Source organism: Cheilinus undulatus, linkage group 17 (genome assembly GCF_018320785.1).
Source record: "Cheilinus undulatus linkage group 17, ASM1832078v1, whole genome shotgun sequence".
NCBI classification, from domain to species: Eukaryota; Metazoa; Chordata; class Actinopteri; order Labriformes; family Labridae; genus Cheilinus; species Cheilinus undulatus.
In genome coordinates, this window is record NC_054881.1 from 6,743,392 (window position 1) to 6,769,444 (window position 26,053).

The following is a 26,053-nucleotide window of genomic DNA, read 5'->3' on the forward strand; positions in this document are numbered from 1 at the left end:
CTTAGACCTTAGAGAAGGTGCGCTCGATTTGCTTACCCAGCAACATGTGCACGTTATACTGATTTCATGGCCACAAATTGGTATTTTGTGGCCATGAATTAGTATTTTGTGTGCACGTTGTACTGAATTCGTGGCCACAAATTGGTATTTTGTGTGCATGTTATAGCTATATTGTGGCCACAATTTAAATTTTTTTGACCATGTCATGTCTGGGGCTCCGTAGCTATTTAACAAACTTTTAGGAGAAGTCAAAGACTGACAGTCTTTAAACTGTATACACATCAAGACACGGTTAAAGAACAGCCTTGGGCAAATTTTACCCATTGGCAGTTCTAGTGTTCATGGCAATTTTCTTTTTAAAAAGCTGGCAAATGTTAAGATAAAACCAAAACTGTGTGTACATGCTGCAGTGATGAAGTGTCTTTATACCGCAGCACAAAGAGTCTGAAGTTCCACCTTCAGGCAAAGCACATCTTTGCTAACGTTAGCAAAGACGCTAACAACAACACGGGATCAAGCCATGGTCATGCCGCTCTCTTCCGCTGCTTCGGGACAGTTTTCTTCTTCAGCTGCTACAGGACATTGCTGAAAAATGATGAAAAGTGCTCCAAAACTTTAAGACAGTCCTGTTTGTTAATTTTAGTCCAGTGTAGAAATCCGCAGTGGAATTGGCAAAAACTGAAGTTAATTAGCAAACTTTACAAGCTGAAGACGGAAAATATGTGTTCAGTAAATTAGACAACTGTATTCTATATGGTATGTGTTCAAATGTCACATAAAAAGGGAAAATTTAGTTTTTGTTAAAAAACTTCAATAAATACAATGTGAATATATGTTTAAAGGCAACATTCAACCCCACACACATTAAACATAAACCATTTAAAAGCTAACATGGGAATGACCACTTTTTAAAATGATGTAAATATTTTAGAGCAAAAAAATCAACATGTAGCCTATCTTAAATGGGGGTGTTAACCATACACATGTGTTTTTAAGGAGAGGATCTGGGTTGAATTCGAGCTTCAACCTTTGGCCCGGTCATCACGAGTGTCTGTCACAGCAGAGATGAAGGGAAGCCTGAATACTTTCCAGGATCACAGGACTTTAATGAGACTAATTGGCTCATTACGATAAGTCACTGTGTTCTTGCTTTTGCCAAGAGGGAAATAATCCACATAATGAACCTCTCCAGTGATGAAGGACGGGTTAATTTTAGTGCATGTTGCAGGTATATTACTTGTGTTTCCCGAGAGAGTAAATATGAGTAACTGTCATGAGATTACTGGACTAACTTATGATAGTGTCCTCAAAACACCCTAAACATGCTGTACCTATTTATTGTCAGAAGTGTCACAAATCCTTTCATTTGTCAGGAAATTTTCTGTTTATCCTGCAGTTTTAAGCAGTATAATTCAATATTTCACAACATAGACAAATCAAACTTATCATGTACAGGAGTATGTATGTTTGAGTGTCCTCTAAATGTGCAGTGTTTGATTTCAGCTCTAGAGGGCAGTATAGTGCCTGGTTTTATAAAGGAACATACACATTTAAAGCTCTGCATCAGAGCTGGACTGATAATCTGGCATATACAACATTTTCCTGGTGGGCTGACTCACTTTGGAGCCAGTATGGTTTATGCTGTAAATAATAGCTTTCTTTTTATGCATTTCTACTTGAGCAATGATAATGTTCCCACCATGTTAACATCTGATGAGAGGATGCTCATCCTTTTGTCTGTGGTGTTTTGCACAAGTTTGGTGGATTATTAGTCCTATTTAAGGAGGTGAAGGAACAGTTTAGACAGCTTTGTTAGACTAGGCACTGCTCCACATACAACTATCATGACCTTATTTAAAAATTAAAACCTAAAAATACAATATTAGCTCAGAGCAGTTGTTTATGCATTTGAAGTTAAAGGATCAAAAACGTCTAAGAGATATAAAGGAAGTTATGATGCAACAGATACAAAAGCACTGCAAGTCCCTGCAACGATGTTGTATTCTTCAAATCTTGGTCAAGCTCAGCGGTCACTACATCTTAAGTCCAGTTTTTATGTATGCAGGCTTTAAACAATCAAAGTCATTAATAATACTTTAGATATTTTCTAATTTTTATTGTAAAAGTCAAAATAACAAAGCATTTCTGCTATAAGTGGAATAAAAAAGGTCATGATTCAATCTAATGTATCTATTCTATATTGCTAAAAAAACACAGCTTTCTTGTCTTAAACTGAGTTCTCTTTTTCTTAAAGATACAGTACACAGCTTTTCTGCACTGACATATCTATAGCACTATCCATATTACTTCTGAGGAGCTCGACCCAGACACTGATGAGATGACTTGGAAGGAGAGATTAAGGAATACAGGACAGAGGAGCTGGACCTGGACTAAGGCCTCATTTATAGGACGTTTTGCTTTGTTTTCCGTTTTCGTTTCCAAAAAGTCCAACGTTCGGACGGCAACGTTTTCAAAGGGATCTCCATTCACACGAGACTGCGAAAACGCCAAAAAATGATGTAGTACACATCACAGGCCAGTAGATGGCGGTGTGATTTTTGTGTCTGCACCACATTCTGACTCGAGCCATACGCTCTTCTACGGTGTATGGGTCGAGTCAGAATCTGGTGCTGGCACAAAATACGTCTCCGCTGATCCAAGTGATGGTGAAATAAATCAAAACTTTGTTGGAGAAGTACAGTTAAATTAAAAAGAGTGAGGAGCACGAACAGTACACTGGTGTCGGCCATCTCTGCTTTGGGCTTCCCATCCAGGCATACGTTATAAGCCTACGCGCGCATGGATGTTTACTGCAGCCACAGTGCGCATGTCCGTTTTCAGAAAGTGCCGGTTTCCCTGTTTACACAGAGACACAGACAGGGAGTTTTGAAAAACTTCCACTATTGAGCCCGTTTCTGAAAAGTTCTGTTTTCAGGCACCAACACACTGTTGCCGTGTAAACGGACAGCCAAAATGCTACAAAACGTTTGCATTTTCACTCGAAAACATTGTCGTGTCAACGGGGCATAAGATGAGATGGTTTAGAGGTAGCTGGGATGGAGGAGAGTTACAGCGGTTGCAATGAAACTACCGACTTTAGAGGAGAGGAGCCAGATTTTAAAATATGATGCAGGGTGATTTAGAAGTTGTGGCTTAAAGGGATTGACTCTGAGCTAAAGTGAGTAGACGCCCATACCAGCTGATTACCAAAGCAGAAAAAAGAGCGGGAAAAGGGAGACGTGTGAGTGATTATTTAGGAGTTTAAGGATGGGTAGAAATGAAACAGTCTTCCAACTTGAGCTTCATTTCTTAAATTGAGGTCTTGGATATTTCCTAAAATGTTTAAGGCAGATAAATTCCTAATTGTATCATTATGATAGGACTTGTCTTGTGATGGAGGCTACCATACATTTTAAATTCAATTGCCCAAACTCACCTCTGTAACATCGAACCTCCAACACTTGGTGAGTTAAGCCCAACCCAGCACTGCTCAGCAATGCAGACCTCAGCGGCCTCCTCCTGAATACTTCTTGTTTTGAACTCTCCCTGAGAGACATCCCAGGATGCACATGTAGGGCGACCAGATGTCCAGCTTTATGTGGGATAGTCCCATATTTTCATTACATTTCACACTGAGACCCAGGGCTGCCTGTCGTCAGGGGGGTAGGGTGGGTCATGTGATCACGTCAATCAAATCGGGACACTGCAGGTTGAGGGCGCTCCCACCACCCCATCAAAAGGAGGCTTTCCTGTCTATGGATGCGTTCCTGCTAAACCAAAACAAGATTAAAATTCAGATAAGGTAACAGCAACTGAACTAACTTGCATTTACCGCATTGTGCAATGCTCCCATTCTTACAGGGCAGAAGACTGTGGTAATAAGATATTGTCAGCCAGATTGCAAAGAACATGTCGTGGTCATACAAAGGCAGCATCCATAATTACAGATGTGCTTGCACCTGGATCTGTGGAGAGTTGTTTTAGACTACCTCGGTGCACTGGTATCCCACATTGTCCCACATTGTCCCACACAAACCTAGTGTTTGTCCCACATCTGGTGAGTTGGGATCTAGTCACCCAAAGCACATGTGCACTCTTGCATTGCTTCCGGCACACATGAGCATTCAGGGACTGCTTTCAGCAGGAACATGGAAATATCTTTTTCAGTGCATTCCTCCCTCAATAGGAGAAATCTATAAATTATTTTATTAAATAAACTGAGGCGCTGTTTTTATTGAACAGAGTTGTTTAATGAAAATACGAAGTAATTGCCATGATATTTACTGCAATGCATTGTGGGAGTTGTAGTCAACCAGTTGCTTCGCTACTGCTTTGGGTATGGCACAAATGAATCTAACTGCAAAAAAAGCGCATGGACTTTTCTTTGTATGTAGATATTTTGAAAACCTTTAGTCACAAAATGTTTATTTTTCTCACTGTTTTGTCCCCAAGAGATGGGAAGATAAGTCTGTGCAAAGAAAATCCGTAGTCACTAATGTTTTCTGTGTCTTATAAGTAAAAATCTCTGAGTTTCAAATTCCAATTTTTTTCCTTTTGTCTGTAGAGTCCTATAACTTTTTAAAAGTTCAAGTGACATTACTGTAGTAGATATATTCTTAATGCCCAGGTTGTACGGAATAAAAAGATGTCTAGAGCTTGACTGTGCACCACAGGGTTGATGTTTTACAACCTTTTTAAGACATAAAGTCCATACAAGACATGATGGTGAAAAAAATAGCTGTGAACTTTAAGGTTTAATTTGATTCACAATGCTGATGTGATTTAAGTTTATGATTAGCCTACTGATTAACTGTTACTTAGTCTGCCTCTCTGCTCTTTGCTCAGACAGTTCAGTGCTATGGTGCAGACCAGAGAGCAGAGGAGAGAGAGAGAGAGCAGTGTCTCCTCATCCCTGAAGTTTTTCTTTAAGTCCACAGTCAACCTGTGGATGTTTGGTCACAGCACAGTTATCACATATGGTTTAAAAAAAAATCTGAACTGTATTACTAACTGAGAGGAGATTATAGTTACAGTTATCATACTGTTTCTCCCTAGAATGGTAAAGTATTTCTCTATCTAGGTATCTTGTGTTTATTTTAAAATGACATACACATATCAATGTAAATGTAGAACTTTTCTAGGTCTAGTTCAAAGTGCTGTATGCTTTGTCCTGATCGGTCTTGGCATAAAATGAACCATAAAAGGTCTGCTACCAACAGCAGATCTGAAGAAATAATCACCTCAGCTTGGAGGTTAAAACAGATTTTCTGCTTCTCCTAGTAGCTTGACACTCATGATGAACTGACAGCACACCCGCTGACTTTGGACTCACATTGACGTCTGCAATGACGCGGCCTCTGAGCTTCATAACAATGACCACTGATTGTCTGTCTGCTCTACTTGTCAGCGTTCAGAGGAGGGCAGCTATTTATGTGTTTCTATGTAGGAGTTTTTGACAGTTTAATACAAAGTTTTAGAGCAGAGAAGATCTCAATGATGGACAAGGCGATAACAGATGTTAATGTGTAACTTTGCAATGCCTGGTAATGAACAGTGGAAAATCAATGGAAAAATGTTATAGTTAGATCTTATAGGAGTTAGACTTTTGCAAGACAAATAAATAAGGTAAATGGTGCAGGAAACCACAGTGACAAACATCTTAACGTCTCATGAGGCATGTAATTATTATTCTGAGCATGAAGATAGAATAATGCATGTTTACACAGACTTAATGTGCTACATTAATGCACACATTAATACATCTGCACACAGGCTGTTATATATATTCCTTTAGTTAACTGCACAGTAACTTTATCACATACAGTCCTGCACACCTGTATAGCTCCTCAGGTGCACTTTGTAGTTACTTTGTGTCTTCATATACACTATATGCCAAAAGTATTCACTCACCCATCCAAATAATTGAAATCAGGTGTTCCAATCACTTCCATGGCCACAGGTGTATAAAATCAAGCACCTAGGCATGCAGACTGTTTCTACAAACATTTGTGAAAGAATGGCTCGCTCTCAGGAGCTCAGTGAATTCCAGCGTGGTACTGTGATAGGATGCCACCTGTGCAACAAGTCCAGCGGTGAAATTTCCTCGCTCCTAAATATTCCACAATCAACTGTCAGTTGTATTATAACAAAGTGGAAGCAATTGGGAATGACAGCAACTCCGCCACCAAGTGGTAGGCCATGTAAAATGACGGAGTGGGGTCAGCAGATGCTGAGGCGCATAGAGGTCGCCGACTTTCTGTAGAATCACTCGCTACAGACCTCCAAACTTCATGTGGCCTTCAGATTAGCTCAAGAACAGTGCGTAGAGAGCTTCATGGAATGGGTTTCCATGGCTGAGCAGCTGCATCCAAGCCATACATCACCAAGTGCAATGCAAAACGTCAGATGCAGTGGTGTAAAGCACTCCACCACTGGACTCTAGAGCAGTGGAGACGCGTTCTCTGGAGTGACGAATTGTGCTTTTCCATCTGGCAATCTGATTGACGAGTCTAGGTTTGGCCATTGCCCGGAGAACGGTACTTGTCTGACTGCATTGTGCCAAGTGTAAAGTTTGGTGGAGGGTGGATTATGGTGCGGGCTTATTTTTCAGGAGCTGGGCTTGGCCCCTTAGTTCCAGTGAAAGGAACTCTGAATGCTTCAGCATACCAAGAGATTTTGGACAATTCCATGCTCCCAACTTTGTGGGAACAGTTTGGGGATGGCCCCTTGTGTTCCAACATGACTGTGCACCAGAGCACAAAGCAAGGTCCATAAAGACATGGAGGAGAGAGTTTGGTGTGGATGAACTTGACTGGCCTGCACAGAGTCCTGAGCTCAACCCGACAGAACACCTTTGGGATGAATTAGAGCGGAGACTGAGAGCCAGGCCTTCTCATGTGACCTCACAAATGCGCTTCTGGAAGAATGGTCAAAAATACCCATAAACACACTCCTAAACCTTGTGGAAAGCCTTCCCTGAAGAGTTGAAACTGTTATAGCTGCAAAGGGTGGACCGACGTCATATTAAACCCTATGGATTAAGAATGGGATGTTGCTTAAGTTCATATGCGATTTAAGGCAGGTGAGCGGATACTTTCTGGCAATATAGTATATATTGTTATTTTTCATAATAATCTAGATTCACTGTCAGCAGAGGTGCTGCTGTTTTATAGCCTCCTACTGTTTTTATTTTTCTATTATTTTATTGCACCCAAACACCAAGTCAATCAAAATGAACTCTTCACATGACTGGCATTGTTATTGTGTTACTCACCTCCACCCACTGGCATTGTATTTATTAACAACCCTGATACCAAAAAACTTGGGACACTGTGTAAAATGAAAATAAAAACAGAATCCAGGGATTTTAATTCTCATAATATAATTCTCATAATATTCTCCAGTTGAACATATCAGATGTTGAAACTGAGACTTTTTACCATTTCATGAAAATATGAGCTCATCTTGAATTTTAAGGCAGCAGCACAAGTCAAAAAAGTTGTGAGAGGGCAATAAAAGGCTGAAAAAGTAAGTGGTACTACTGAAAAACAGTTTGAAAAGCATTCGCAACTATTTAGGTGAACTAGCAACAGGTCAGTAACAAGACTGGGTATAAAAAGGAGCATTTTAGAGAGGCGGAGTCTCTCAGAAGTAAAGATGGACAGATGTCACCAACATGCGAAAAACGGAGTCTACAAATTTTGGAACAATTTCAGAAAAAAAAGGTTTCACAACATAAAATCACAAAGACAGCCACTGTTGATGCTGCAGCCTTTAACTATTTATGTAACTGACATGAATAGTCTGACCCTTTAAACATATTTTTGCTGTTCAAGCAGGATTTAAAGGTCACATATTGTGCAAAAACATTTTTTTCAGGCTTTTCTAGCAACAACATTTGCCCCGGCCTGTCCACAATCCCCCCAAGAATCAGAAAAAAAGCCCCTCCCCTCTCTCTTTCTCCACCTTCCGGAAAATGTGTGCTAAAACAAGCTGTTCTCAGATTTTCCCCTCATGATGTCATGAGGGGAGTTAGCTCCGCCCGCAGGTTCGGTTGGCCCTCCCTGCTTGGAAGAAAGTCCCGCCCTCCTCTCCTGATCGCTGCAAGGAGGATCAGGAGAACCACATCCATTAAGCCACAACCATTTATGGAGAGGGGCGGAGTCAGACAGCTCATTAACATTTAAAGCCACAGACACAGAAACAGCTCATTCTGAACAGGGTTGAATCAGAGGGGGTTTTAGACTCAATACTAGAGTGTTTTTGAGCAACAAACTTTACAGGCATGTTTTGGGGACTTCTGAGACCAATATAAACTTGTCTTAAAGGGGTAAAATATGTGACCTTTAATATAAGCACCAATGGGGGTTCCTTTGCTTTTGGAAATTCAAGGAATCACACTTTGTCAGACTTCTCTGTTGGCCATTTTTTCCACACAAGAGGTCACAGTGTGATCTAAAGCCCTGGCAGAAATAGCACAAAGGGTTCAATCTTGCACATAAAGATCCCAGTTGGACGCATTGTTCGTGAGAATGACTTTACTCCTGTGCTGCTGTCAACACATTTCATCAGTCTGAAGAGGGCCATTAGTAGAGCAGATTTTTCTGCACTGTTCACATACACAGTGCATGTTTTCTGACTAATGCTCGACTTGCTCTGCACATCGCTGCTGTTTTCAGAGCTGTGATACAAAGCCACATGTTATACAATACAAATACAACTCATTTCAGACAGCCTTTTCACTTCAATGCCATTGTGTAGGCAGACAATGACTGTCGTTAGAGGGCTTGGAACTTTGACTCCGACATTAGTTTTGAAAAAAGCCATTATAATGGTAGGAAAACGTCTCATTTCAACTCTGGAAAAAAAACAGAAAAGGTAGCACATGCCTCTCTTTGGATGACACTAAAAAGCTAATGCATATTCTTTTTTTAATCAGCAGCAGGGTCGTGAACTCTTTTCTCATTTCACCGCGATGACAGTTGCTCAACTTTTTTAATATCTGCTGTAAAAGTTTGTGCAGAAATTAGATGAAGAGAATGCTAATAAGTCTGAGCTGTGGAGCTTATTAAGTCTCTACCACTGAGAAGCATTAAAAGCTGCACTGTTTCAAGGGATTAGCATGTTAACCCTTGACAACCCTGGAATATACAAGGGTGCTATATATAAAAGCAGATATTACCTGAAGGAGAGTGGAACAGTATAAGCAAAGCAGGTTTGAAATTGCTTTCATTTGAGTCAAAAAACAATGTCATATTCTCAAAAATAACTAGACTGTTAAGTTTTGCAGCAATAATGACTCAGGCAAAGGATGCAGATGAGCCCTATGACCTCAATTTTACTTTTCAGCCCGCGACCCCCAAGATAAAGGTGCCGGGGACCCCCGGGGGCCCCCACTGTACCTGAAGCTGGTTGAACAGCCATGCACATTCAAGAATAGTCGTGCAGAAAAAGCCGTCCACAGGGGGAGATAAAGGGGAGAGCCCGGGCAAACTGGGGGCCCGTGGAGGTCAGCAAAATCATGATCAACGGTAACGTAAAGCTGTGATATCCATATTATATCTTCTACCTTAATAAAAATAACTATTATCAACCCAACAAATATTTGTTTTTACGTATTTGTGCTGTATATAGGCTCCTTAAAAGAAGAAATGAGTCAAATGGGCTAAATTGGGCACAACAAATACTGAAATTTGGTTAAAATGTGCTTAAACAATGGTGAAAAGGGTTTGAAAGTGGCAATAATGGGTCAACAAAGGAAACAATAGGTGGAAAGTGGCAAGAATTGGTCTAGAAGTAGCAAAAACAGGTAGAAATAGAAGTGGAAAGGGTTTAAAAAGTGACAAAAATGGCAGGGGAAACGGGATTAAGAAGTGTCAGAAATGGGTTTAAAGTAGCAAAAGCGTGATGAAACACTCATGCAATTGGGAAGGCTCATAATCTTTAGACTTTATCAGGGCCCAGTCAAATTTGTTGGCAGGCCTGTGTGCAGACAGACTTTATTTCTTCATCTTTTTTTTTTTTTTTTGCCTCAAATGGGCGCACATTCTCTTTTGGACTGAGGTCTGGGCTTTGAGCACCTCCAGTACTACAGTACAGTACTTTCTGCTGCTGTAAATTCCCTGTGGGACTAAAAGAAATATCATATCTTACTGTCTTATCCAGAACATTCTCCTTGATGTCTTTAAACCATTTCTGTGTACCTTTCGCTGTATACATTGGGTCAATGTCTGCCGGAAAATAAATCTTCTCTGAAGCTGTAGTTCTCTTGCAGATTAAAGAGATTGTCCTCCATGCCTCCGCCAAGGAGGTTATGAGATCGGGTGGGTTTGTTCGTTTGTTTGTTAGCAACATAACTCAAAAAGTTATGGATGGATTTTGATGAAACTTTTAGGAAATGTCACAAATGGCATGAGGAAGAACTGATTAGATTTTGGGAGTGATCCAGATCACTGTCTGGATCCAGGAATTTTTTTTAAAAAGGATTCTGTACTATTGGGAGATAGGGCTAATGGCGGAGGTCTGTGCTCTCTGAGTGCTTTTTTGTTTTTCTATATTTTGACGCATTGATTTTACTCTCTAGACCTCCAGGTCTTGCAGAGCCAAGAATTCACCTTGTTGTCCTTAGAGAATTTCTGTCTACTTTTCTCTGAATGCTTCGGATGACTGAATATGATTGTCCTCCAGTATGTTGTATATTTTGCCACATTCATTTTACCTTCCACCTTTATGAGCCTGCCAAGAAGCAACCCCACAGCATGATGCTGCCACCACCGTGCTTCATAGTGTTGATGGTGTGTTTGTGGTGATGTGCAGTGTTTGGTGTCTTCTCAGATGGTCAAAAAGCATCATTTTAGTCTCACCAAACCAAAGAACTTTCTCCCACTTGACCATGGAGTCTCCACATGCCTTTTGGTGAACTCTAGTCCAGATTTAATGAGTTTTCTTCAACAGTTTCTTTCTCTTTGCCACTCTCCCATAAAGCTTTGACTGGTGAAGAACCTCACCAACAGTTGTTGTCTGCAGAGTCTCTCCCATCTCAGCTGCTGAAGCTTGTAACTCCTTCAGAGTAGTCATAGGTGTCTTGGTGGCCTCTCTCACTAGTCTCCTTCTCGCACGCTCACTCAGTTTGTGAGGACGGTCTGATCTAGGCAGATTTACACGTTCCATTTGTTGATGATGGATTTAACTGAACTCTGGGGGATGTTCAGTGCCTTGGACATATTTGGGTATCCATCCCCTCACTTAAACTCTGAAAAGACTTTTTCTCCTAGTTGCTTGGAGTGTTCTTTTGTCTTTATGGTGTAATGGTTGCCAGGAACACTGATAAACCAATGACTGGACCTTCCAGACACAGGTGTCTTTATACTACAATCACTTGGGAGATATTCAGGTGACCCCCATTTCACTAATTGTGAGACTACTAACACCAGTTGGATGGACCTCTTTTTTGTTAAAGAAGCTAAATTATTTTGCCCATGATTGATTTATGAAATTAATAAAAGGGTAAAAAGCCCAAGGGGGCAAATACTTTTTATAGGCACTGTATAAGGAAAATGGTTGATGAGTGAATGTGTTGACTATCTTTCAGATCTCCCCAGTTTGATTTGAGGGATTCTGCCCCTGACCTATCATTTATCACCCTTTCCTACCTATTTCATAACAGCACAGGTGTGAAAATGAGCTCAAAAAGCTGAGACCTAAGAGCAGTAAGGGGGCGCCTACTGGAGATCGAGCCCTATTTCTCAGATTTTTTCCAAGAAAAAAGTGTTAAAATCTAATCAAATGCACATCCGTGACTCATGTCTTTGCTAACAATTAATTTTATAGTGACAGGATTACATTCAGTTCACACAACACCTCCATATATTTATAGCACCGCCCAGCATAAAGCTCCCCAGAGTGGATCTCTCCTTGTCTCTATAAGTGCTGTGCAGCAGTCTGTGGACGGAGCAGACGTGAAAGGTCTCACATAGGGATAAGAGTGTCCTGTGTTGAATTGAATGAAGGGAATTTGGCTCAAATGGATGTATACTGTCTCTAATCCAAGAAAAAAGGGAATGCAACTAGGATACTACCTCCTGTAAGGTAAGAAAGCAACAGCTGAGTGGAGAGTTTGATTGGAAACCTGTTGATTTTTCATCTTTTTGGACAAACTGCCACATTGCAGCACATTACACCAACCAATTAGGATGAATTTTTGTGGTAAAACTCTCGTAAAAGTTGTATAAATGCTCATTCTTTTAAGAGGAAACTAAAAAATACTTGACATTTTAAGAATTATAACTGAGCCAGTGCTTTTGACGGTTAATCTGATAGGATAGGATTTAACACCGCTATCTTCAATATCATTGAAACAGCCTTTTTTCTCATAATTTCTTCTAGAGCTCTGAAGCAGGGACTGATTGTCTGGAGTTTCAGGTTTGTTGAAGACTTTGATTATTTATTCAGTTCCTCTTTTGTGCCTGTTGGGGTTTGATTGCAGCAATGTGAGCAATGAGCAATGAACGACTGCAGCTATGATCAGATATTCTCTTTCTTTATGTTTGAAGACAGAGAAACACAAAGGTTGCAGAGTGAATCTACGTGAAACTAACGCACAGAAAAAATCACTGTATGCCAATTAAGAATGTGGTAACTAAATATATACTAAATAAATACTAAAATATTCTCATATGGAGTCAGTTAGACTGCATGGAATCAATTTTTCAATGTTGAAAAATTAGATTCATTATACATAGTGTATGGCATTATTTATACATCAATAAGGAAACCTGGCCTACTTTGGTCTATTGTTACTTCTGAGGATAATCTTTAATGGGATACATGTGGGAACAGTTGTAAGCGCTGTTCCTGCACAACAGGACAGTCCCTGGTTTGAATCTCTGTTGCACAGAGCCTTTCTATGCGCAGTTTGCACCGGAGTTCTCACCAGCATCTGTCCACGGACAAATCAAATGCTAGTTAGGTTAATTGGTTAGTCTAAATTGCCCGTAGGTGTGAATCTGGGTGTGACTGGTGTCCAGTCCAGGATGTACCTAACCTGAGATGCCAGATAGACGGGTTTCATACAAACGCTGCATGGGATTTATTAGACCACCTGTCATATTTGTCTCAGAGACCATCCAGCATCATGAAGTGCTTTAATGCTGACTCTTTCATTTTCAGTGAGCTCTCCACATTTTACCATTTTGAACAGGAATGAGGAATTTCAAACTGAATTCACCTTTTTATATCCAAATTTGAGCCGGCTCACTGGGCTTTTCTGAGTAGTCAGAAATTAATCAAGAATAACATTCAACCACTAAAACTCATTTTTCTGTTCAGGAACGCAAGTAAATAACTATAACTTGACATATTAATCAAGAAATAATAATGTGCTTTACTATTTTCAGTTTTTTTTGAAAATTTGAAAATTCATGGATAACAACAATAATTATATTTTAGCATTAAAACTATCATTTGGGTTAAAGAGCTTCTACATATTAGTGTATTAACCATTTCAGAAACATTAAAAATGATTTTGGTAATTACCAATGATGTTAATTTTGGGCACTTGTGGCATAAACCTTACTTTGGGTGGTGGTCTAATACATTTGTTAAGCACTGTATGTCCATGATATTATTGCTTCCACCACTGGGTGAGTACATTAGGAAGTTAAACGCTTAGTGTTTGCCTCAAGGATCTGTGGTTTTATGCATAATTCTTAGGCTAAATGTTCTCGAAAGTTAACATTGTGTCAGTCAAAATTGGGAGATGAAAAGTTGAAATCATGAGTCAAAAAGTCAAAATTATGAGATAAAGAGTCAAAAATATGAGACAAAAATAGTTAAAATTGTGATAAAAGTCAAAATTATGAATTAAAGAAATCAAAATTATGAGATAAATGGTGAAAAAAATGAGTTAATAGTCTTGGTCGTGAGTTAAAAAGTCAAAATTATGAAAATTAAAAGTTAAAACCATGGGTAAAAAAGTCATAATTATGACATAAAAGCTGTAATTATGACATATTATTACTATTATGACTGTTTTATTGTATTTGTTTTTATCTGTAAAGTGACCTTGAGTGTTCAGAAAGGCGCTTATAGATAAAATATATTATGATTCTTTCTCTTCTTATTATTGTTATTATAAGAAGTCAATTATAGAATAAAAAATAATAATCATAAGTGAAAAAGTCATAATTATGACATAAAAAGCTGTAACTATTACATAAGAAGTCAGAATTATGAGATAAAAAGTCAAAATAATGACTTTTCATCTCAAAATTTTTACCTTATAATTATGACTTTTTACCTCACAATTATGACTCTTTATCTCAATGATTTTGACTTTTATCTCATAATTAAGACTTTTTATCTTTTAGTTATGACTCACGATTCTTTTTTTTTAATTGCCTAACTTTCACATTTCTCTTTTTTAAGTGGCAGAAATGGGCTTCCATAGAATTATGACTGACAAAAAGAAATTATAATCTGAAAGAAATGTAAGAATAATAGCTATAAATCCATGATACAAGCAAGTTTAATAATCCTTACATATCAATAAAAACCTAATTTTCCTCATGAAAGCTGGATAAAGCTGACTGATGAAACTGCACCGTTAACCCCCACGTACTTGCCCACATTTCTACAGAACAGATTGATCATTCCAGACACCCTGTTCTCTGTAAGAGAGTATGAGAGAGCATGCACTCCACTGAATCAACCATCCCACTCAAATGAGAAGACACAAGAATTGGGCTATTGATTTTTGGGACAGGTTATACTGTGTTATGTAATTACCAATTGATTCCATCTTGTGTTCTGCAGGATTGCACTCCTACAGGGAAGGTGTTTGTGATGGTGCTCGGCTCTGTCATGGGTTGATTTAGTCTGAGGATGTTATTGGAAAGCTAACACACAAACATAATAGGTTCTCTGTGTATTAAATCTCTCCTCGTCTCTCTTATTCCAGATAAAACCATGACCCCGACTATGAACTCGACCTGGGAGGGACTGACTCTGCCCAATTCCTCCAAACTTCAGGAAGACCCTCTGTTCCACGAGAACATCACTTATGTTGATTTCTACCTCCACAAGGCTTCGGTGGCTGTCGTCTTCACCGTCTCCTACCTGCTCATCTTCATGGTTTGCATGGTGGGAAACGGGGTGGTCTGTTTCATCGTGCTGAGGAGCAAAAACATGCGCACTGTCACCAACCTGTTTATCCTCAACCTCGCCATCAGCGACCTGCTGGTCGGCATCTTCTGCATGCCAACAACGCTGGTGGACAACATTATAACAGGTTAGATTATATCATTTTTGGCTGGTGCTGGATTTGTTCTCTGAAACTGGCATGAATCAAGAAGGTTCCTTTATTGGGTCCATTATGCAGGTATTTAGTCAGAACTGATTAATGTGAATCTTGTTTCGAGGAACAGAAGTGACTCAACCTTCCAGCGTATTGGAGATCTTTTTAAAGTTTGTTTGGACCAAAATTAAAAAAACTGGACTAGGGTGAACCATGAATAATCATTCACTAAGACGCTGTTGCATCTGTTTTAATGATGGAAACAGATGGTGCAATCTTCTTCGTTTTCTGGTAGATGCTATAAAAAAAAATCCACCTGATAGAAATGAGCACTGTGCACACAGAATCTATGTTTCCCCTGGCACGTAAAAAGGCTACAGGTGACATTAATGATACCCCGGCATGATGCTCCATGTAAACACTGAGTATGCAAGGTGGATCTTAGGTGAGTGTATTCACGCTATCAGTAGCTAACCTCGCAAAGCAGATGGATACGTCCATTTCCTTGTCTCTCACTGGCGAAGCCATCTTGCAAAGCTCCTGTCTGAACAGTTTGGGCCCGGTTAGAAAGTGACAGGACCAATCAGTGATGAGGGGCAGTACTTTCAAGTGCAGCAGAGTCGTGACGTAAACAGGCAGCAAGAAGTGGCCAGTGCAATTATGGTGGAAGTGCTTAGCATGGATGCTGCTAAAGCGCCAGTTTTATCAGAACTTGACAACATTTCTTTGTTAAAAGAAGAACAAAGAACAGCAGTGAGTTGTTTTCTTTTCAAAAATGACAAAAGCTGAGTACTTACATGTCTACAGTCGCATTGTTTCGTGTTACTCCTCGGTAGCTGCACACATGCAGCTCAACATCATGTGTTTTGTTGCTCTGATTGGCCTGTAGAGATGTGATAGACAGAACGTTCATCCAATCACACTCCGAGTTTTTTTCAAAGCCTCTGCCTTTTCCCAAATGTTTTCTATAGAAGCTTTTCCAGATGGATGTGTCCATCTGGCGTGTCAGGTTAATCAGCAGCACCTTGTCCCATTGCCTGTCAATGCACTGGCCATTGGCCACATAGACATGCTGTTTAAGGGCACTGATGCATTGTTAGTTGTCGAAAAATAATCTCTGGAAACCTCAGCTGCTTTTCAAGATCAACTCTAAGTTGCCAGTAAGCTGATGAGGCAAAGAGGCAGTTGCTGATTTTGGTGGGATCAAAGAATGAGCGGTAATACAGTAATACTGTAACGGTAACGGCCCACTTTTTGGCAGCGTTGTTTTCTTGAAGTGAATTTTGCCATTCAAATCCCTCATAGACATTTTGTAAAATCCTGACTACACAAATCTTGCAAAGCAGATGGATTTGCCTGTTTCTGTGTTTCTCACTGACAAAGCTCCCATCTGAACAGTTTGGGCCCAGTTAGAAAGCGACAGGACCGATCAGTGTCAAGGGGCAGTACTTTCGGGTGCGGCGAAGTTGTGATGTAAGCAAGCAGCAAGAAGAGGCCGGTGCAATTATGGCAGAAGACATTAGCGTGGATGCTACCAAAGCACCAGTTTTATCAGAACTTGATGACATTTCATTGTTAAAAGAAGAACAAAGAACAGCAGTGAGTTGTTTTCTTTTCAAAAATGACAAAAGTCTAAAGTTGCCATGGTCTGTGTTATGCAGTTCTCTATGGCCTTTACTCCTTTGTAGTGGCGCAACGGGGGCGGTTACGTCACGTGTTTTGTAGCTCTGATTGGCCCGTAAAGATGTGACAGACAGAACGTTCATCCAATCTTTCCCAAAAACTGTCTATTGAAGGTTTTCCAGATGGATGTGTGAAACAAATCCATCTGGCATGTCAGGTTATATCAGATTAGAAATGGCGCTTGAAAACGGAGAAAAAGGCAAGACTGTATATGTGTCTTTCTAAAAACAAGCAGAAATGATCCCATTGACAAGCATGCCAGTTATCCAAAGCCAAACTTAACTTTGCTTTCATTCTGAAAACAGTTTGAACATTATTCCTGCAGTTTTGCTCTCTTTTATGTTTTATAACAGCTTTTCTCTCCTCCCATTAGGATGGCCATTTGGCAGTGTACTGTGCAAGCTGAGCGGGATGGTTCAAGGGATCTCAGTGTCGGCGTCTGTGTTCACTCTGGTTGCTATCGCCGTTGACAGGTGATGGTATAATATTGTGACTGGCTATTATGTGCTTTAGTGTGAGTGTGTTTCATCCAGAGAGACCTACTTAGACTTATTACCATTTAATCCTCTGTATGCCAGGTTTCGCTGCATCGTCTACCCTTTCAAGCAGAAGCTGACCATCCCCACTTCAAAGCTTATTATTGTGGTCATATGGGTCCTGGCTGTGTCCATCATGTGTCCCTCTGGAGTGATGCTGCAGGTCACAAAAGAACACAGTGTCAGGATAATCCTCGGTCGCAATGACACCCAGCCTTTCTACTGGTGCAGGGAAAATTGGCCCAATCAGGAGATGAGGAAAGTCTACACCACTGTCCTCTTTGCTAACATCTACCTCGCTCCTCTCAGCCTTATTGTCATCATGTATGCTCGCATTGGCTTCACCCTTTTCAAGACTACAATTCCTGTCATGAGCGGAAGTGGCACTGTGTTGGAAAAGGGTGGTAGCAACAACAAACCGAGTATGGAGGGTCGTCAGACGATTTCAAGGAAGAAGACTCGGGTGATCATGATGCTGCTTGTCGTGGCTCTGCTCTTCATCCTGTCCTGGCTTCCTCTGTGGACGCTGATGATGCTGAGCGACTACGCCAGCTTGACAGAGCACCAGTACCGCATCATTAACATCTATGTGTATCCCTTCGCTCACTGGTTGGCGTTCTTCAACAGCAGCGTCAACCCCATCATCTACGGGTTCTTCAACGAGAATTTCCGCCGAGGTTTCCAGGCTGCTTTCAAATTCCAGCTCTGCTCCGTTGGCATTGAGCGTCAAAGGTCCTACTCCCAACAGATCCGTGGGAACGCTGTTCTTCCTTTTCAGCCTCCAGTGTTAAGTCGATCAGGCTCAAGAGGCGGATCAGCATTAGTGAGGAATGGGAAATGTGGAAGTCAAGAGAGAGGCAGCTTGCACAGTAGGAGTGATGTCAAAGAACAGGACCTGATCATGGAGGATCTGGAGCAGGTATCCCAGATTTGAAAGGGATGAGACCTTTCATGAGCTTTCAAGGGATTTGCGAGTCATACATCCCCTTCTTAAGGAAAAAAATACACAGTGAAACGCTTCAGATTTGCCCCAAGCAAATGTTCTAAACTCAGCATCATTTGTATAAGTTCAACTGTATTCCCCATCTATACTCCACAGTTTCACCACCTACCCTTCATTTTTGGTGCTCCCATGGAGGATAGTGTGACCCACCTCTTTTGTGGACAGACTAGAGGTAATCTAGCTCTTAAAAAGTCCTCATAAAAGTTTTTCCAACACAGATTGTAAATGTGGTGGGAGATGAAACTTGACAGAATGCTTTGCAAACTGAGGCACGGAGAAGGAGAAATTCATGATCATATTTTATGCATGTTTGTTCAACCTAAATAAAGGTTGTTTGCAGATGACATCACCCCTCCAGACGAGGGGCAAGAAGTCATTTCTGTATTGAGAAACACAATCAAAATGCCAACGCTATGTGCAGTTTACGACTGTGCCCACTGTTCAAATTGCGAAAATATCATTCTTTGGTTATTTTTGAGTCACTGAAGTTGTGATACGTTCTGGATAAAAAGGTTTAAAAAGCTCAGGGAGAAACAACGCTTGTGTATGGTCTGTTTCCACACAGTAGTCAGGATTGGTTCAGTACAGTTATTCTGATCTTGCCTGTCTTTCCTCTGCCAATGTCCGTCCAGTCTCCCTTGTTGTGACGGTAAATCTGTCTCTTTTTAAGAGATTTGTATCATCAGGTTTTCTCTCAGTAGAGCTGCTTGTTTGGCCCCCAGTTGGCTCTTCATTCAGTAACAGTTTGGCTTTTAAATGTGGATTAAATAACAAAAAAAAAATGCAATGAATTCCCATTCATTCCTAACTGGAATTCTTCACTTCCTGTGCCCCATCTGGAATTTGCGTATCATCAGGACAACGTGACTGCAAACAACCTTCATGTGCAAGGTTGGCACCCCTTGCCAGAAGATGTGTCCCAGTTCTGCAGCTAACAGATGGATCAGACTATGAATTTGGACTGATTTTGACCTCGTAGTCGTCAAATGCTGCCGGATGTCAGGAACAAAAAATATGCTCTTGTGTTGTGATATTCCACAACACTGGCATGTCAGATTTTTTTCTGTAATTAAAAACAAACAAGCAACATTCACAAAGATGCCAGTTAGCATGGTCACAAATGAAACCATAACACCGCCAGAGCTTTGAAAGCCCTCTCGTTCATGACCTGGGCGTGTTAACTGTTAGGAGTGATGTCAAACGCTTGGTAAATATGCTCATCCGCCCAAAAGTTTATGAGGGATTTGATCTCCCTGCTGCACCAAGTAAACCCCTGTAGCGAATTGGATGCAAAATGTAGCTTACAGGCTAGACATGGCACATGGGAACTCATGCAGCAGACTGCTATGTAGAGAAATAAGAGCAACAGGTCTTTGGGTTAGCTGTAGAATAAAACACGCTAAACAACCCAAGAGAAAAATGCATTATCATCTGAATCAGAGCGAAGAAAACAAGCTATCTGTGTAAAAACACCCAAATGTCATTATAACCTAATGTAAATAAGGATAAATGAGGGTAAGGGTTATTTCACATATGCATTCCTAATGGTTAAAAATATGAAAGAGCTCATATTCAGTGAAGGGCTCACAATTTAAGAGTAGACTTGATCACAAATAATATACTTTTTTAAAAATGTTAACCATGTGAAGAAGCATGAGTGAGAATTTAAGGGCTGGAAATCTTGGTATATTTTCTTAACATTAACTTGCATATGCTTAGACTTAGCCAATGTAGATTGCTTTCTAAAGGGCACTTGATGGTGACGTTTTTCCTGTGAGGTTCATAAATAGCACCGATACTGTATATAATTACTATGGCACACCTCTCATGGGTGAGGTGTAAGACTTTGTGATGAAATCCTGTCAGTATGCACGCATGTTTGAGTGCCCTAAAGCTGTTGCAGCATCGGCTGTGATGTGTAACAATAACTGCGACTGTTTCCTCGTGAGAATTTCAACATTTTGACATTTTAACGCTTTAAAAATTGACATGACAAAGGGAGGCGTATTCAAGCAGTATGCTAAACATCCTTGCTCTATAGGAAGCACTTTTTTTTTCATAACCACTTGAACCTAAATGATACACTCAAGGTGTTATATATGGTTATTGATTCATGATAGTGTCTGTTTGGAGAATCTCATGTGGTTAGCTTAGCTTGTAGGACATGCTTTCTCACAACCGCAGTATTATTGAACTATTTTCACAAAGTCAGTATTTTTGCAATCAATCAGGCATTGCCTTGTGTCTGCATGCAATTACATTGACATTGCAACATGCACCATACCTGCAACAATTTCGCTGTATTTGTCTGTATATATGTCTGCCATTGTCCTTGCCAAGAGGGCTGCTTTGGACCAATAGAAAAATGTAACTTACATATTGAAAGTCAGTGCTCACTCCTTAATTGTCAGTACGTGTCAGTCAATCTCAGAGTACTGACTGGGTCTGCTGCCAAATGTCAGGTGATGAAGATGCTGCATTTTGTCCACACTTCACCTGTTCATTTTCAGTATATTCTAACATATGATGTCATGATAACAAGCACATACAAATGATGGGTTTAAATTGGAAAACGTTCTGTTACAACCCACGTAAGTGAGGCAAAAAAGGTGATGTAACTTTAATGAGCTGATCAGGAGAGCAGTTTTGCAAAGAAACCTAATGTTTTGCAGCTGTACAGTAGTGAAAGATATACCCGTGTAAAACTGATATTTTTTTTTTTAAGTGAAGACCGTGCTTTTTTGTGTTTTTATTCAGATATTAGGCCTCTGTGTATTTTTAGGTCCACCTTCTTTTTTGTAAATAATAAAAACTATTATTTTTAAGTACTGGTTATTTTGAAGGATGCTATACCATCTGCTTAGGCACTTTCTATGGTGTCAAAAAGTGTGCTAACAAATAAAAAAAAAAAAAAAAAAAAAAAAGTCACACTGGTGAAAAAATCTGAGTGTCCAACTTTGGTAGATAGAATACATGGTCCCCCTTGTAAAGCTGCAAGTCTTATTATTCGTATGTCAGTAGCTGAATCATTCCTGTCAACTTGTTTTGCCGGCTCCCAGAGTGGTGTCTCTTTAACAGTCTACTATGAGTGTGTTAGAGTGTGGTTCCGAACCTCCTACTCATATTGAAGAGAAGCTAAGCCCTCTCAGGAGCCAGTTGGGAAAAATTAACATTAACTTTTAACTGTTTTCATTGGCAACATCCTAACATAACAGGTATGTATGCTATCTTGCCAATGTATAAACTGTCCAAACTAGCACATTGGGGCCACTCCAAACATAAAGAAACATAAAGAGTGTGTGTTAATATTCAAGACGGAAATATGAATTTTCAAATTTGAAAAGTTGTAAATTTGCAAGAAAAAATTTGAATTGTTTTACTTTAAAAGTTGTAAATCTATGCAGACCAAAACTTTGAATTTTTAAGATCATAAAGTTAAAAATAGCAGATTGTGTGCAATATTAAGCCATTCACCTTGCAGTTCTGCAGTTGAGAGCCTAATCAAATGATACTTCTTACTGGGACTAAGCAGTCAGGAGCTATTTATGATTTTAGGCCAGAATCATCGCATTATAAGGACTTAGAAGAGACATTTTTGTAAACTGGGGCTTTCAAATCACTGTTTTCAGTTTGGTTTCCCATAAACTTCCAAGTTAAAAAGTTGTAAAGTTATGATTTTAAAAACTTGAAATGAGAGGCGCAGATGGCCTAGTGGTTTAAAGGGATACTTCAACATTATGGCAAATTCGCCCATGGCCATAATTCCTATAGTCTTAGCAATAGGTTCATTACCTTCAGTTGTTGGTGCAAGCTATTTTTAGATCGGCGCTGCTGAGTTTGGACCTGCTGTGCCAACTCAATGTAAGCAGACGGTACACTAGACATTGCTGCAAGGAAGATGGCTGCTCCTGTTTCTGATTCTCCACTGTCCTCCTCTATCATTGAAAGGACTAAAAGCCCCAAAAAAATCTTTTAAAAAAAGCCTTGAAATGTTTGAGTTTATAATGTTGAAATTTATAACTTTTTAAACTTGGAAATTTAAGTTTACACAACTTTATTATCTCAAAAATTTGAAAATCTTCTTGAGAATTAATGGATCTATTAATGGATCAGGTGGCCCCGATAAGCCTTCAAACATTATGTTTCTAATTGGCTCTCCCCTATGGGAGCCTGGACCTCAGACTGGGAGCCAACAGGTTAGAAGGGTATGACTCAACCCCCAGTGTAGTTTCATGCTTGACTAAAAGTTGGCATTAAAGTCCCTGTAAAGCGAAATCCAATCTTTGTCTTAACACACTCATTGTGTTGGAATAATAAACATGTGCAAACACCAAGTTTTTTATATACACCGTTAGAAAGTTGTTTACCGCTTTTCTGGCTTGGTTTCAGTTGGGCGGGACAAAAATCTGAGCCCATGATATCACTGGTCCTAATGGGGAATTATTACCCCCCCATGTCATGTGCTATGTTAATTCATTGTGAGGTAAATTATTCAAATCTATCTAGGTCTAGTGACGTTGGCCTATGGGTCATTAAAGTATCTTAACAGAGAGATTTGTGCCAGAAAACAGTAAATTCAATGTAAATTTAACCCTCATCCTCTGTCTCTCTGCCCTGGCACAGAGCTAGGCCGCTGTGCTCTGATCAGAAGCATTTTCTTTAAATTTGAGAAGTTCATTTTTCTCCTGGGTGGGCGTGGCTACAGCTCATTAGGCTGGCACGCCCACAACATCCTGAGCCGATAGTACTGCCTTGTTTTTCACGATTTTAAAGCTTGATTTTAAAAATTTTAAGATGTTTGTCGTAAGTCAAATTTGGTTGAGAACACAGTGGCCTGTCATACAACAAACATAAAACATAGACTTATTTTCACTATACAGGGACTTTAAGTTTTATTTTAGCAAAGTAATTTCTTGACATATATATCCGTTTTAATATGAAAAAACTTAACACAGCACCTACTTTCACTAAGAACCTTTTTTTTAAGAGCTCTCAGTCAGTACATACATGAATGTGTGAAGTGTGAGTCATGGTGCTGTTTTTACTCCTTATTATATGCTGCACCAGTGCTTGTGCATGTTCCCCATCATCTCAGCGTTAAGTGAATGTATCTCATTTAAACTTGAAGTCATTCTTTAATCAGTAGAACATGTTGTCCTACTTGGGTAACGGTGATGGAAGTACTCTCAATGACACTTGAGAAAAGCCTCAGGAATTGATGGAAAGAAGAATACCCCACTGAGTTAATACAGAACACTTCAATGCTGCTTTTATATACTTTAACTGATTTTTTCCATCATAGCTGATCTTATTAGATTTATCTCATTGAACAGCTTGGTAAAATGTCGCCACAGAAATGATGGGAAATACAAAAAATATTAAAAGATGTTTAACCGCTATGTCATTTAGTGTGTTTACATGGAGTCGAGTGTTCCAGTCGTGAACCTCAATGAGGTTTTGATTGTATTAGAGACACCTGGTTATTCTTATTCCTGTTTATAAGATAAACACGAAGTCCGAGGTTACAGGTTTTTCTTTTCAGTCTGTTTCTGTTGAGTTCCCCGTTAGCAAAATCAGGTTTCTAAAAATCTGGATAAGGGCCTATCCTGGTTTCTGAAACCAGGATGTCATGTTTACATGTTAACACACGAATCAGGATACTTGGCAAGTTCCATGGAGGCACACTGACTGTACCTCACGTGTTTTCATAAGCACAAATAAATGTTTAATATGTGTAGTTTATGTATGTTTGACCTTATTAATGAACATGATGGCTGATCATAAAATATATTTGTACTACTGTATTTGGTTAAATGTTCTGTACTGCCAGTGTTCTTGCTGCTTGTTACCAAGTGGAAAAGTGATTTTCAGACAGTTGCTAAATAAAAAAAACAGAACCAAGATGGAGAGTTGTGTGAATCTGCACTAACACTACACTTTGATGTCAAGTAGGGGGCCACAAAATATCATCCTGCGGGCCGCAATTGGCCCGTGAGCCGCATGTTTGAGACCCATGCTCTAGAGGTTGCTGTTATTATATATTGGATCTTAGCATGAACAACTTTTATTCATTCTGAACATCATTTGACACCTGATAGCAATAATCACAATGATAACTTCTACCTCAAAGACTGGTGGGAATCCAAAATAAGGGGAATATTATAGGCTGAATATCAAGACATGAAAATTTACGCAGAAGACAATCTGCATTTCAGAGTGGCTGTCTGGTACATGGTTTAATAATTGTCTGAATTATATGTTCTATAATTCAATGCTAAGGTTCAGTGGCTCTTAGCAGACCTTGGTAGCTATGGAAGCAACCTTTCCTTCAATAGATGCATGAGAGACAGGCTTAAATATAGACATAATGACAGCATTCACACTGGTTTCTTCATAAATGCACTCTTAGGGGCACTATTGAATGAAAATGGCTCAACCTTGGTCTTTTTACAGCATTATTTAAGATGTATTGTTCTTAGCTATAATGTTGAGTGTATTTACCAGGAGCTACCTGTGTGTGAAACAGAGGTAAAAACTCCCTTATAGACGGCACGGTCTTGCATGGTATTAATCTCGTCTTTAGATTGTGACTGTAAAAACTATAAGCCCTTTTGTTGATAAAAACAAAGTAATGTCAATTAAATTTTTAAAAAAAGTGATTGCATAAATATTCCCCCCTTCAAGGCAGCAGCAGAGTCACCTTTGGCTGCGTTCTGGGTCTGTGAGGATAGGTCTAAATCAGGCTTTCACATCTGGACTGTGCGCTCCATTCTTCTTTGTAAAAGTGCAAAGCAGAATGGGAACAGGCATGAAAAGCCCTTTAGGATAAGGTCTGGGCTGTCTCTCCCATCTCAGCTGCTGAAGCTTGGAACTCCTTCAGAGTAGTCATAAGTGAAATTTTTTGGTATCCACGCCCTGATTTATACTTTTCAATCACCTTTTCTCTAAGTTGCTTGGAGTGTTCTTTTCTCTTCATGGTGTAATGGTAGCCAGGAATACTGATTAACTAATGACTGGAGTTTCCAGACACAGGTATCTTTATACTACAATCACTGAGACACATTCACTGCAGTCAGGTGATCCCCATTCCACCAGTTATGAGACTACTAGCACCCGTTGGTTGGACCTCTGTTGACTTAGGTTAGTTGCTTTCAACAGGGTTAATATATTTGTGCATTGACACTGATTTGTAGAAATCTGTTCTCACTTTGACATTAACAAGTTTTATTGTACATTGTATAAGCCAAATTATATTGACCATGATTGATTTACAAATCAATTAAAAGGTAAAACATCCAAGGGGGGTACTATTAAAGGCACTGTAAATGTGGTTTGTTAACAGTTTCAGAGAAACAGACAAACACGCTGAGTCAGTAAATAAGAAAGTAGCCTCCTCAGACATACAATGTCTCTTATCTAGTGAATGAATAAAACTACATCCTTTCTTCAGCTGGCACACCGACTCTGAAGGGAGCTGGGGCCCCGTCTCTGTTGCCCTCAAGTTCCAGCTTGTCTGGTGTTGATTGTATGATGCTGTTG

General features: G+C 39.7%; 1 protein-coding gene across 1 annotated transcript; it reads left to right on the forward strand.

The window, feature by feature from the left end:
- Window positions 1-14,976: 14,976 nt before the first annotated feature.
- On the forward strand, window positions 14,977-18,445 carry LOC121525500 (neuropeptide FF receptor 2-like). Its single transcript, XM_041811534.1, has 3 exons — window positions 14,977-15,286; window positions 17,349-17,448; window positions 17,554-18,445. The coding sequence occupies exons 1-3, from the start codon at window positions 14,977-14,979 to the stop codon at window positions 18,443-18,445; spliced, it is 1,302 nt and encodes a 433-aa protein (XP_041667468.1).
- The last annotated feature ends 7,608 nt before the right edge of the window (window positions 18,446-26,053 follow it).

Excerpts from the sequence above, each read along its gene's own strand:
- LOC121525500 (XM_041811534.1), top strand. The coding sequence starts at position 14,977 with ATGAACTCGACCTGGGAGGGACTGACTCTGCCCAATTCCTCCAAACTT. Across the intron at positions 15,287-17,348 it reads GGTGGACAACATTATAACAG|GATGGCCATTTGGCAGTGTA; the intron begins GTTAGATTATAT and ends TCCTCCCATTAG. Across the intron at positions 17,449-17,553 it reads GTTGCTATCGCCGTTGACAG|GTTTCGCTGCATCGTCTACC; the intron begins GTGATGGTATAA and ends TCTGTATGCCAG.